Source organism: Myotis myotis, unplaced genomic scaffold (genome assembly GCF_014108235.1).
Source record: "Myotis myotis isolate mMyoMyo1 unplaced genomic scaffold, mMyoMyo1.p scaffold_m19_p_2, whole genome shotgun sequence".
NCBI lineage: Eukaryota > Metazoa > Chordata > Mammalia > Chiroptera > Vespertilionidae > Myotis > Myotis myotis.
The window spans coordinates 160,301,564-160,315,755 of record NW_023416324.1 but is presented as its reverse complement, the minus strand read 5'-3'; the positions used below and the strand labels follow the sequence as shown (position 1 = coordinate 160,315,755).

Here is a 14,192-nt window from a genome sequence, read left to right as displayed (position 1 = left end):
CCGCTTAAGGGGCAGAGAGCACCTGACAGAGGCGCCCTTCCCGCCCAGCCTTCGGACCCCAAGTGGCAGGTTCCTCCATCGCTACATGGAAGTGAAGGTAGGGTCGTTGGGAGAAGTCAAGCTAAGAAGACAGAACGAAAGCCTCATTTTCTTCATCCAACATGTGGGCGGAAGTTACAGATGAGAGAACCGGCCGAGCAGACCAAGCATCCCGATGGCAGAAACGGGGACCTACCCAAGATGGCGCCGGAGGCGAGTAGCAGGCGCGGGAAAGAGGCGGGGGTCGCCCTGATCCAAGATGGCGGTAGCGATGGAGGCGAACCGCTGGGCAGGGAGCGCAGGAGCGTCTTTGCCCTCCTCCAAGATGGCGGCCGCCGTGGGCGCGGTCTCTGGCCCCGCCCCCACGGCCTCCGCCCCGCCCCCGCCCCGCCCCCCGCCTCCTCGCAGGCCTGAGTCCGGGCGGGCGGTGGTGCTCCCGCTGAGAGCCAGCTCTTGGCACTTGACATGGCGGCTGCGGCGGCGACTGCAGCGACCAAAGGGAATGGGGGCAGCGGGGCCCGGGCCGGGGCCGGCGAGGCCAGCGGCGCGCGGAAGAAAAGGGGCCCGGGGCCTTTGGCCACGGCGTACCTGGTCATCTACAATGTGGTGATGACGGCGGGGTGAGGCTGGGGCTCGGGCGGCGGGGAGCGAGCCGGGCCGGCGAGGGGCTCTGCGGCGGGCGGAGCGGCCGGGCCGGGCCCACCGCGCACAGCGCAGCCCGGCGGCCCGGGACCCGGCACCTGGGCGACGGCGCTGCCCCGACTCCCGCCTGGGCGGGGGCCCAGCGAGTTCGAGGGCGGCGGGCGCGGCCCGAGCTGGAGTTCGGGGCCCCCACGGGGCGCGGGGCAGGCTGCCCGGGCGCAGGTCCGCGGGCCTCGGAGGCCGGGTGGGCTGGTCCCCTCCCGGGGTGGGGGGCGGTGTGCCGGGCGCCGGTCCCTGCGGCGCGGAGAGCGGGCGGCCGGGCGCGGATGGCGAGCCGTTTCCTCCGAGCGGGTGGAGGACGCTGTGGCTGCGGAGGGACCGTGCATTTAGGCGGCTGTTTTCAAAATCCAGGCTGAGCCCGACAGAATCGGGAGGAATGGGGAAGCCTTCAAAGTTTTTTGACCGGTGACATGAGCAGAGCTGTGCCTTAGACGAGTTGAGGCTTTTGAAGGCTGACTGGGGTGGGGAAGGCGCGGAGTGGAGGGCAGAGCTGCTGGGGAGGAGGGAATGGACCCACCGAACCGCTTCCTTCCTTCCTCTCCTTTCTCCCTCCTGTCGGTCCATTCCTGCCACGGCGGCGGTTTAGTTCTAGTTCTGGCACTAACTAGTTGTGCAACCTTGGATAAATTACTTTATTTCTCTTGGCCTCCGTTTTTTTTTTTTTTTTTTTTTTACCTGCAAAACTAAAGAGTTGGGCTCTCCCAGGTTCCTCCAAGTCTTTGATCCCAAGATTTTGGGTGAGATGGATCACAGGATCAGACTATTCCTTACATATTTTTAAATGTGATTCATATGTAAAACGTTTTCCTTAACCTGTTTATTATGAAACTTTCAAACATACAGGAAACTTGGAAGAACTGTAGAGGGAACATCCATTTTTATTTATTTTTGCAATGGCGGGTGCAAAATTTGAAATATACAGAGTCCCAAATAAAGTATGCACACTAACAGCTGATAGCTCGATTTTTATTTTAATAAAAATCAGAGTGTGTGTATCCATTTTTGGACACCCTATATACAGGCTGTACAGGGAAAATCTTCCCTCTCAGCCTTCCCTTCCACCCAGACCCCCTCCCTGGGGGCAGCTTACTTTGTGTATCCTTCCCATGCTGATATAAGTAAAAATGTACATGTATTTCCCCCCTTCCCCACGCCTATTTTTAAACACAAATGCTAATGTCACATTAACGTATTAACATCTTGGGAAGATCATGGGCTTTATTGCCCATGATCTTGTTAGAAATGGCCAGTGTTGCAACCTGGGCTCAGAGAAGTTGTGACTTGCTTGACGAGGTCACCGAACTAGTTCCTGTTAGATCTGGATCTAGAACACACAGGCCAATGAAGAAATATTACAGATGCAAGTTTTCTTTGTCACATAAATGGTCACAGTGATTTTAAAACTATTCAGAACTGTGCATATTTATATTTATATGTAAAATCCTTGCCTTAGCCAAGGGCATTGTTGAGAACACTGGACCTGGAGAGGGATTTTAGGGTACATTGGGGAAGAAGAAAATAAGTCATTACTCCTGGACAATGAATGTAGACAAGGGGTGGAGGGTAAGGAGTGATATCTAGGAAGAGGAATTAGAACTGTGAGAGTACAGTAAGCTTTTTTCATTAGATATAGCATGACACCATTAAGAAGTTCATTTTTTCTTTTACAGACTATTTGATGTCTTTGTATGACATTTTGTAGAAATAACATACAATGCTGCAATACATAGTTGAGATTTTACATATAGGTAAATCTATTACTGCCTTCAAGGAGTCATACCTTAATAAAGGTCTGTTCATTTTATTATGGAACTTAAATGAAAAAATATTTCTGGGCCTGAGAAATTTATTTTTTTTGAAAAGGACAGTAGAACAGAAATGTAACGTTTACAGTTACATACACCTAAGTGCTTTCCTGTTTTGCTTTTGGTATTGATTTGGATTTCTTTAATGAATTGATTTTGGGAAATTCAAACAAAAAACCCTTTTATTCTTTAAAAAAAACCAAAAAACCCAATGTATTCTTATTTCGTTTGCAATTAAAAAAGGATAGATTTTAAGATATGGGTATGTTCCAGTGAGATACTTGTAAAAATGACTTAAAATATCTTCTCTCCACCCATTATTACACAAGCCATTTAAATTTTTCTTTTAACACTTTTTTTTTTCTCTTGTCTTAGACCCTTTGGCACTTACTTTAGCTGCTCAGGGACTGCTTTAGCTTAGTCCCTTCATTTTGGCCTTGTTCTCAACAGGCAAGGTTGCAAAAAAGCCGAGCTCCAGATGGGTGAGGTGCCACTGTGCTTTTGCAGAGCACTCTTGGTATGCTGCAACATTTCTGTTGGCATTTGAGAGCTATAGTTGATAAATCCAGGACACTGATTCTCGAAGTCACCTCTAGCAATATCTGTTGTTACCACATCTTCCTATTACCTTAAATCCTACTTACCTTTTTTAAATTTTTTTTTTGATTGCTCTTTTTCTCTTTTTCTTAGATGGCTTGTTATAGCAGTTGGTCTGGTGAGAGCATACCTGGCTAAGGGCAGCTATCATAGCCTTTATTATTCCATTGAAAAGCCTTTGAAATTCTTCCAAACTGGAGCCTTATTGGAGGTAGGTCCTGAGATTTGTTGTTGTTGTTGTTGATTTCTATTCTTATAAAAGAAAAACATGCTACTAAATTATAGTGAAGTAGCCATATCTGTTGGGTTTGCTTTAAATTTTGAAGACTTGCCTTATAGTATACTATAATGGTGATACCGAGACCATGTTAAAGTACAATCTCATTTAACTTGTATTACCTGGAATCTCTTTTACATTCTACTTCTGTTAGAAGTCAAATGAAACAAGCTTATATTGGGTTTTTTAAGCTTCTAGGGACATCTTAGGGAAGTGTTAGTAAACTCAGATACTTTCAGGGGCAGGCATATAATGGAAGCAGGAAATTGTTGGGTATAGAATGTTGGGAGTGGTAGATGTAAGAAATAGTGGACCTGTTTAAAGTTATCCAATGTAAAAAAATTTTTAACAAAAGCTTATTAATTTTCCTGTATTAAGGTTAATGTATCTCCAATCCTGTCTCCTGGGGTCAGTATATGTTAGGATTTTAGAGCTGCAAGTGACCGAAACCCAATTCAAAGTATTTTAAGCAAAAAAGGAGTTTACTGATTTCTGTGGTTGATAAAGATACAGATTTAACTTACAAAATCAAAGGAACCAGCTCAGCAATGAGAACCAAGGATTTGACGTTGCCACACTCTTTCCATCTCTCTCTGCGTATCTCTATTTCTCGTTGAATGTTGGTCTTAGACTCTCCCAATGCATGCTGCCTTCTCCAAATGGTAGGAAACAGAGAGGGGGTTTATTTTCACAGCATCTGTGTCACAGTTTTAGGAAAGGATTCTGGTTGGCCTTGCTTAGACCAGTCACTCTTGCCCGTGGTTAGGCAGGACTAGGAAAGGGGAAATGGGGGTAGCTTTGGGCACACAAAGTCAATAGCTACCAAAAGTTTATTATGGTGAAAAACCTTCTGGTTGAAGAGATTTGGTATTTCATTTCATTTTACTTAGCCTACAGGGCAAGCCCATTATAACATTCGGAAGGATGTTTAAGAAAACATTTACTTCCATGAAATAAGATGTGATACCTCAGCCTCTCACCCTCTCATTTGTAAGCAGAAAACTGTAGTTTTTGTTCTTTCCTCTCAGGAGGCAGAGAGATTTCTTTCTTTCTTTCTTTCTTTATTTATTTTTTTAATATATTTTATTGATTTTTTTTTTTACAGAGAGGAAGGGAGAGAGATAGAGAGTTAGAAACATCGATGAGAAAGAAACATCGATCAGCTGCCTCCTGCACATCTCCCACTGGGGATGTGCCTGCAACCCAGGTACATGCCCTTGACCGGAATCGAACCTGGGCCCTTTCAGTCCGCAGGCCGACGCTCTATCCACTGAGCCAAACCGGTCTCGGCCAGAGAGATTTCAATACTGTCTATACTTACACAGTTTTGGTAGATGGTATGATGAAATGAGTTCCAACTGGGAGTCGGAGTGCCCGTATTCTAAGTATGCTGGTCTTACCTATTTCATTGTGAATTGGGGCAAGTCATTTATCTCTTGTTCATCCCATTTTCTCATTTGTAAAATAATTAGGTTAAAGTAGCATTCCAAAGCTCTTTCCTGCCCTAATAGTTTGAGTCTGAGGAAACCAGCAAATCCTAGTGTGGGCCATTTTTTGAACTTAGAGTCTTGCAATTTTTTTGGAAGGGGCAGTAGTAATTGAGTAGTGCTTTGTCTTCCAGAGCTTTGGTCAACACAATATTGTCAGGCTATAAAGAAGCAAGTTTGGATCAAAACCATCAGAAACTGACCCAGTCCTTAATACAGCAAGAAGTTGGAATACTTTGCCTTGGCCAGTGTGGCTCAGTTGGTTGAAGTGTTGTCCTATACACTGAAAAGTCGTGGGTTTGATTCCTAGTCAGGGCACATACCCAGGTTGCAGGATTGATCCCCAGTCTGGGTACATGCGAAGTTTCTCTTTTGCCCTCCCTCCCCATTCCTCGCTCTAAAGTCAATAAATATATATCCTTGGGTGAGGATTAAAAAAAAAAAAAGTTGGAATACTTTAATAATTTAAAGGGGATTCTATCTCTGTAAGACTTTATAATATTGGAGATATTATTTAAGAAATGTAAGTATACATTAAATAGTATGATACAAAATCCACTCAGGAATCAAATCATAGACTTTAAAGGATTAATCCAGGGTTATCCCTATTGAATTTTAAACAGGGATTTAAGGAAATAATTTGAATTTTTGGTTTTATCTCTGTTATTCCCACTGAGAAGCAAATAGGTGGCAAATCCTGGGTTTGCTTTTTGAGGAAAGAACTCTGCATAATGAAGTGAAGACTCCCAGGAATATGCAGAGAATTAGCAGTGATTACAGGAGACTCCTCAGCCTTACTAAAACTACACTGCCTGTGTTGTCGCTTGAGAGTGTTATATTGTCCCCCCAACTTACACTGTACAATAATTACATGCGCATAGTATTTAAAGATGGGTTATCCTTATGGGAACTATTAGTGCATGACAGTATAGCTTGTTTACAGGAGGAGAAAATGAATGCAGGGAGGTCAGCTACTCATTGTGTCACTATGCTGAATATTTAGAAGGTTCTGTGGGTGTTTGCTTGAAAAGAAAATAGAGATTACTTGTTCTCCAGGAACTTCAAACCTTAGGAAAATATAACACTGCCTTTTAAAAGATTTTGGAACATTTACCAAGCAAGTACAAATGGGCATGTAGTGGTGTAATACAAAAAGACAATTTCGTTTCTGAGGAAATTATAATTTTTTTGCAAAATGAGTGCAAAGATATATTGATTTGGTGTTACAATAATATAGCTTTTCTAATTTTTTAGTTCATAGTCATCTAAGAATGTCTTGAGTATTTTTTATAGAAAACGTTTTCAAATTATTCCAAGGGTGATAATTTAAGTATGTGTTTGAGTCGCTATAATGGGTGCTGTGGATGTTGAGCCTTTGCTAAAAGGCTTTTAATAAAAAGCTTAAAATCTTATTGGGTAGATGATTATAATAGGTCCTTTGGCTAGAAATTACAGAGCCTCCTTAACTAACTTATACAATAAAGGAGATTTATGATAAGATATAGGATGTTCCATGGAATCCAAGGGCAGGGATGCCACTGGGCCCTAGGAATGGCCTGCAGTCAGGGACTGGAGCATCATAGGGAACCCAGGAGTTCTGGCTCAGTCCCTTACCTCTGCTGTTCTCTCTCTCTTTGTCTCTAATTCTTTCTTGTCTTCTTGCAAACTAGTTTTTTTGGTTTCTTAGTCTACATGACAGACAATGGTAACAGAAAAGCCTCTGAGATTGCAGTTCCTGAAATCAAGAGAGCAGCTAGTTGGAAACTGAATCTTACCCCGAATTCCACATTCCCAGTGAAGGGCCTAATTTATCCTGTTTGAATCAGGAGCTTATTCCTGGACCAATCACATGCATACAGGAGCAAGGTTACATTCATTACATAGAAGTTGGAAATGAGGGGTGATTTCTAGAAAAGGGGTGTTAGGTAGAAAGCCCAAGCAGTATTTACCAAAATACTGAGATACAATACAAGGAAGATGATAGTGTATGAGATAATTTATAAATTGACAGAAAGTAAATATTGATAATCTGTGAGCCAAGAGATCAATATGTGAACAAATACAGTCTGTGTTGCAGAGTATTGGCTAATTCTGAGGTCTAATTAACATAGGTAGCAAAAATATTTTTAAAGATGCCATCATGTACCATATAATCAAAGTGAGATGTCTCTGTACCATAAAATGAATTACTAGTACATGTTATAACATGGGTGAATCTTGAAAACATGCTATATGAAAGAAAGAAGCCATACACAAAAAGCCACATTGTGTGATTCCATTTATATGAAATGTCCAGAATAGACAAATACATAGAGACAGAAGGCCGGGCTCACTGCTAGAGAGCACAGCTGTGGAGGTGGTAGCCTCTCCCACCTCCACAGCAGTCGGACATCCCCCTGAGGGCTCCTGGACTGCGAGAGGCAAGAGGACACAGGCCAGGCTGAAGGACCTCCCCCACCCCTCCGCCCCTGTGCAGGAATTTCATGTACCAGGCCTCTAGTAAATCTATAATGACCTATAATGATAAGTTTCCTTTTTACTTCATTCTTATTTTGGATTCATGATATTCAGGGGTAAGGACAGATTCTTATGTTTGCAGCTTTGTTAGAGTAGAGTGAAAGTTTAGAAATTAGTAGATTGATGCTACATTATGTTAGTTTAAATTTATTTTTGAGAGAATTCAGACTTCTGAATATGTTTAGTTAACATAAAACTGTAATTGTAGCAGACACTTTCAAATACTTATGATTGGATATGCCTGTGATTGACAGTCTTTACCCACCCCCAAGTCTTCACCTCCTATTGCCCCTGTGTCCATGGGCTATGCATCTATATATATAAAACCCTAAGCGGCCGAGCAGATGATGCGCACTGACCACCAGGGAGCAGACGTTCAATGCAGGAGCTGCCCCCTGGTGGTCAGTGCACTCCCACAGTGGGAGCGCCGCTCAGCTGACCAACGGTGCCAGATGCTGGGCTCATGGCTGGCGAGCACAGCTTCAGTGGCATGAGCCTCTCCCACCTCCAGGGCAGCGCTACCGAGCAGCAGCAGCAGAGGCAGGCATCCCTGGGCTGGGATGAGTGGGAGCTGCGCCTGGCCTGGGCTCAGGCTCCTTCCCGGCCACCTGCCACTTCTTGCACTGCTACATCCCTCGGTAGGGGGATGTCGGACCAGCCTGATCCCTGCAGGGATGCAAGAGGGCACAGGCCAGGCTGAGGGACCCCACTGGTGCACGAATCCATGCACTGGGCCTCTAGTATCTATATAATAAAGAGCCAGGGTCCTAATGACCGATTACGACCAAAGGTTTGACCGAAGGTTTGCCACAACCCAGCACTGACTGGGGCCACTGCAGGTGCCCCAACACAGCACTGACTGCCTAGGGGGCTGCGGATCAGGCGTGGAGAGAGGCCTGCAGAGAAAGAGGCAGGGTCTGATCCATAGCCTCTGTGGCAGCCATTGATCAGAACTTGCCTCTCTTTCTCTCCCAGCCTGGCCAACAGCCATGCCTCCATTTCTCTCCAGGCCTCCACCGGGGCTGCTGATCAGCCTCGCCTTTCTGATCAGGCCCCGTTGATAGGCCCAGAGACGCTGACTGGTATAGAAACTGACCAATCAGAACCAAACCTGGGTGAATGTAAGGAGCCAATGGCTACCTAAGAGGCGGAGCTTTTGATGCTGACTGGCATAGAAACTGACCAATCAGAACCAAATTGGCTGTCAGAGGAGGGCAGTTGGGGGTGAGATCAGGCCTGCAAGGGAGGGCAGTTGGAAGTAAGATCAGGCTGACAGGGGAGGGCAGTTAGGGGTGATCAGGCAGGCAGAGGCAGTTGAGGGTGAGATCAGGTCGACAGGGGAGAGCAGTTGGGGGCTCTATCAGGCCGGCAGGGGAGGGCAGATAGGGGTGATCAGCCAGGCAGGCATAGGCAGTTAGGGGCGATCAGGCAGGCAGGCAGAGAGGTTAGGATGATCAGGCAGGCTGAGGGGTTAGGGGCAATTAGGCTGGCAGGCAGGTGAGTGGTTAGGAACCAGCTGTCCCAGATTGTGAGAGGGGTGTCCGACCGCCGGGATCAGGCCTAAACCAGCATTCGGACATCCCCTGAGGAGTCCCCGATTGGAGTGGGTGCAGGTCCCTCTCCATGCATGAATTTTGTGCACTGGGCTTCTAGTGAGTACAGTGGGGCCTTGACTTACGAGTGTCCCAACTAACGAGTTTTTTGAGATACCAGCTGTCTCTCGGCAGATTTTTTGCATTGAGTTGACAGAGTAATTTGAGTTAACGAGCTCCTTAATGAGCTTGGTCTCCGAACGAATTAAACTCGTAAGTCAAGGCCCCACTGTATATAAGTTCTTTGTTTTATCTCTTCTCTTCCTCCCAACCCCCACACCGAGGTATGTCAGTCTGTTCCATGCCTCCATGCTTTGGGTCTTATTTTGGTCAGTTCATTTTTTTCATTTGATTCCACAAGTAAGTCAGATCATGTGACATTTGTCTTTCTCAGAACTACCTTTTTATTCTGAAGACTTGATTTGAGAAAACAGACCTCTAAGAGAGATTTCTGAAAAGCCAGCAGAGCAAGTCATAGTGGAAATGGCTAACATAGGCAGGAATGACAACAAACCAGAAAATCCAGCTTCAAAAACAACATGAAAACCAGAGGGAAAATAGAACTTGGGTATAATTAATAAGTGTCACAACATTAGAAGGGAAAGGGGAGTCTGTGGGAAATAGGAGCCCACCCACACAGGCCTCACTCTTGACAACTGAGGTACGTAGAAGCAAATTGTTATGGTATTAAAAGAAGTTAGTGGCTATAGAAAGGAATGTACTGAAATTTAAAAAGGACTGAAAATATTGATGGTGGCAGTCAGGGCAGGAAGGGAGGCCTTAGTGCAGAGAGATAGGTGATACTGAATATTCAATAAAAGCAGGAGTTCCCACTTATGGTCTCAGATAAAGTAGGTTACAGAGCAGAAGCCACTGGGAATTTTCAGAGTTCACTATTGAAATGTAAAAGAGAACATTACAAAATAGTAGTGCCAAGCACATTAGAGATATTGTGTATTAGTGGAATCTGAACAACAGAAAATCAAAATATATAGAAAAGTAGTGAAACTCAGTGGACTAAAAAGGCAATATTGTATCTAGAAAACAGATTGAGGGCATGCAGTCTGTCAATTAGTAAGGCTACCAGAAGTAGAAAAGGTTGGAATGTATAATTCTTAAGTAATTGGGGGAAATTATAGAAAACTTTTCTGAACTGAAAGACACTATGGTTATTGCGAGCATGTAGAGTTCCACATAGGAGCTGTTTTTGAAGACAAGAAATCCCTTCCCTTCCTAGGCATCTATTTGTTAAATTTTTAAACTTAAAACAAAGATCAGTGATTTCCAGCAAAAAAGAGAAGATCTTAAAATGTAATAGTAAAACACTTTGGATCCTTGGACTTTAAAGAATTAAAAAATCCATAAGAAGCCAGGAGAAAGCATTAGTTTTCTAGTAACAGACCATGCAATTTCCTACAGACATTTTTAAAACACCCACAAAAAGTAATGAAACTTTGAAAGAACCTTATCAAAGGATATTTAACTGTTATACACTGAGTGGCTAGATTATTATGACCACCTGATGTTTGTAGACAAGTTAACTATAATTTCACACTGAAGTTGCTAGAGGGTCAGACCATTATAAATAGGGAAGCAGATTGTTTACCACGACAGTAGAAGTGATTTTTTTTCTGAAGATATGGGTAAACAACGTGATTTAACAGCCTTTGGACATGGGATATATTTGAACGTGAGTGGCCAGATTATTATGACCACCCCATCAGTACTTTGTTGGGCCACCTTTTGCCTTCAATACTACAGCAACTCTTCTTGGCATTGACTTCCACGAGATGTTGAAAGGTGATGTGAGGAATCTAACACCATGCCTGATGAATAGCACTGTCCAGTTCTGTGAGATTTGATGGTTGTGGAACCAGATGCCTGATGGCTCTTTTAACTTCATCCCACAAATGCTCAATTGGATTGAGATCTGGTGATTGTGGGGGCTACCTAAGCAAGGTAAAGTCTCCCTCATGTACTTGAAACCACTCCTGCACAATACGAGCATCGTGGCATGGCGCATTGTCTTGTTGGAAGAAGCCATCTCCATTGGGATACGCCATCAACATGATTAGATGAACTTGATCAGCAACGATATTTAGGTATGTTGTGCTATTCAGACGTTCCACACGAATTAAAGGGCCCAAATCATGCCAGGAAAACATGCCCCAAACCATAACACTGCCCCCACCAGCTTGAAGGGTTGTACTCATGCATGTGGGGTGCATGCTTTCATGCTGTTTCCGCCAAATTCTCACTCTGCCATCTGCATGATGCAACTGGAAACATGATTCATCGGACCACATGACTTTTTTCCAGTGCTTGACTGTCCAATCCTTGTGTTCCTGTGTGAATTGGAGGTGTTTTATCTTGGTAACTGCAGACAGCAAAGGTGTTCGAACAGGCCTTTGGCTTCCATATCCCATACGATGCAGTGTACGGCTAATTTGCCTACAAACGTCAGGTGGTCATAATAATCTGGCCACTCATGTTCAAATATATCCCATGTTCAAAGGCCGTTAAATCACATTGTTCACCCATATCTTCAGAAAAAAAATCACTTCTATTGTAATGGTAAACAACCTGCTTCCCTATTTATAATGGTCTGGCCCTCTAGCAACTTCAGCACGAAATTATAGCTAATTTGCCTACAAATGTCAGGTGATCATAATAATCTGGCCACTCAGAGTATAATAAAGAAATAAAATTAACCAAGTCTTGAGCATTGTCCAATGGAACTTTCTGCAGTGGTAACATTCCAAATATGTGCTAGTAGCCACTAGTCATATGTGGCTATTGAGCCTTTGAAATGTGGCTGGTGGGATAGAGAAACTTTAATTTTATTTACTTTTTATTTAAATTTGAACAGGCACATGTGTATTGGTGGAATCTGAACAACAGAACAGCTGGGTAGTACAGCTTTAGACCATAGTACATATTGGAAGATGTCCACATAGAATTTCATGAGATATTTCAGCTTTTATCAGGGTAGAATGAAGTGGAAAGAATGATAGTAAGTGAACAAAGTAAGGCCAATCTAACAATGAAAATTATTTTAGAAAAGATGTTTCTGAATAACCTATTGTAGAAAATGGCATTAGTGTTGTTGAGATTAAAATTTAAAACTGAAATTAGCCTATTGCAAGTAGGTGAAATATAAGGGTTCAAAAGGTCAGTGGGGGGAAAAGGGGATATATGTAATATTTTCAACAATAAAGATTTAAGACAAAAAGAGGAGAGAACTATTTACCATACAATTTCAAGAGAGATTTTGACTCTGGCAAGTCTTCTAAGTTTTTTTTTCCAATGAAATATGCTTAGTTTAGTTCAGTGATTCTCAGTGGATCTCAGCAAGAGCAGTCCCACCCTCCACAGTGCACTCTGGAAAATTGTGAAGGTATTTTGATCACCACAATGGATAGGGATACTGCTAGATATGCTACAATGCCTAAGACAGTCCAACTCAGTGAAGATTCATTCTGCATCCCCGTCCCCCTCCCCAACTTTGTATATTCTCCCCAGGCTAACCCCTCTAAAGATATAAATTGATAGTCTTGTAGTACATATTAATACTAAAACATCTTCATGAGAAGTTAAAAAGCTTATTACGTTAGAAGATGGTTGTTGTCTTCGTTTTCTATTGCTGCATAACAAAATATTACAAACTTAGCAACTTAAACAATGCTCATTTATTATTAGCCCATGGCTCAGTAAGTCAAGAGGCTGGGTTCTCTGCTCAGGATCTTACAAGACAGAAATCAAGGTGTCAGCCAGGCTGACTCGGGGGGCTTTGGGAAGAATCTGTATCTCAGCTTATTTCGTTTATTGGCAGAATCCTGTTCCTTGTGGTCATAGTCTGAAGTCCCCATTTCCTTGCTGGCTGTCAGGCTAGAGATCATTATCCTAGCTCCTAGAAGCTACTCTCCAATCTTTGCCTATGGCCCCCTCCATATTTGAAGCCAACAATGGCTCATAGAATCCTTGTTCTTTGAATATCTCTGAACTCCTGCCACCAGTTGAAGAAAACGCTGCTTGAAAAGGAATCACATAGTGGGGTCAGGCCTACCCATATAATCTCCATACCTTAAAATCAGTTGATTTGGGACCTCAATTTCATTTGCAAAATACCTAGATTAGCGTTTAATTGCATAACCAAGGAACAGGAATCTTGGGGAATTACCTTTAGAATTCTGCCTACCACAGCTGGTATGAAGAGGGACCCTAAATGAAATAAAGGTGTCATCTCCAAATAATTGAGTAATTTGTTCACTTGGCACATTCTGTACTGTAGGTATTATAGCATTTCCAGCTTGCATATTTAGGTGAAAAGGATTTCAGTGCAATAGTGTTATTGCAAAAGCAATGAAACACTGAAAATATGTAACAGGAGATTTGAGGTTCCTGTTCAGATTTTAGTTATTAAGTTAGTGGAGACATGCAGAGGTCTTACTGGATTTCTTTAATATGGACTATTTTAATAATATTTCTTATTACTGCCTTTTGGGGGATTGCTGTAGTTTTTATGTTTTATCCTAAAGCTATCCCCAACCTATTATACAGCTGCTTTTATTGCCTCTTGCATTACTGGTTGTTGTTTTCTAATCCATCTTCTATTCCTTATTACACCAATCAAAGAAAATGGATTCCAAGGTCTTTTTACAAACTAGACAGATTGAATATCTCAGCAGGATTTCAAGGCAGAAGGATGTTTTCTGTGATAGTTGCTTTTTACCCCATCCCATGATATAATCTATGGGATTATTTTGACACCACACTTATAAATGAATAAGACCTAGCTGGTTTGCAATAATATTGTACTTCCTGGAGAGAAACCAAGATGGCGGCATAGGTAAACACCGGAAATTGCTGCCTCACACAACCACTTCAAAAATACAACTAAAAGACAAAACGGACATCATCCAGAACCATAGGAAGGCTGGCTGAGTGGAAATTCTACAACTAGAAGGAAAGAGAAAAGCACACTGAGACTCAGAGGAGGTGCGGAAGTAAAGTGCAGAGGTACAGAGGCGCACGTGGAAAGGGCTGGCAGCTGAGGACACGGTTGTCTTTTTCAATCGGGAGGGAGTCTCAAGCTCCCGACTGCTCTGAACTCCAGTTCCCGGCGAGTCTCTGGGGACCCAGACTCATATGGGGAGAAACCGGACTGTTTGGCATC

At 43.3% G+C, this 14,192-nt stretch overlaps 1 protein-coding gene across 1 annotated transcript in view; it reads left to right on the top strand.

Moving 5' to 3' along the window:
- The first annotated feature begins 431 nt into the window (after nt 1-431).
- The window catches only part of HACD2 (3-hydroxyacyl-CoA dehydratase 2), an 89,479-nt gene continuing 75,718 nt past the window's right edge, over nt 432-14,192 (top strand). Inside the window, exons 1-2 of the mRNA XM_036348047.1 lie at nt 432-659; nt 3,237-3,354. Of these exons, the coding sequence (XP_036203940.1) occupies nt 505-659; nt 3,237-3,354 (273 nt within the window). The 5' untranslated portion in view covers nt 432-504. The remainder of the gene's footprint in view (nt 660-3,236; nt 3,355-14,192) is intronic.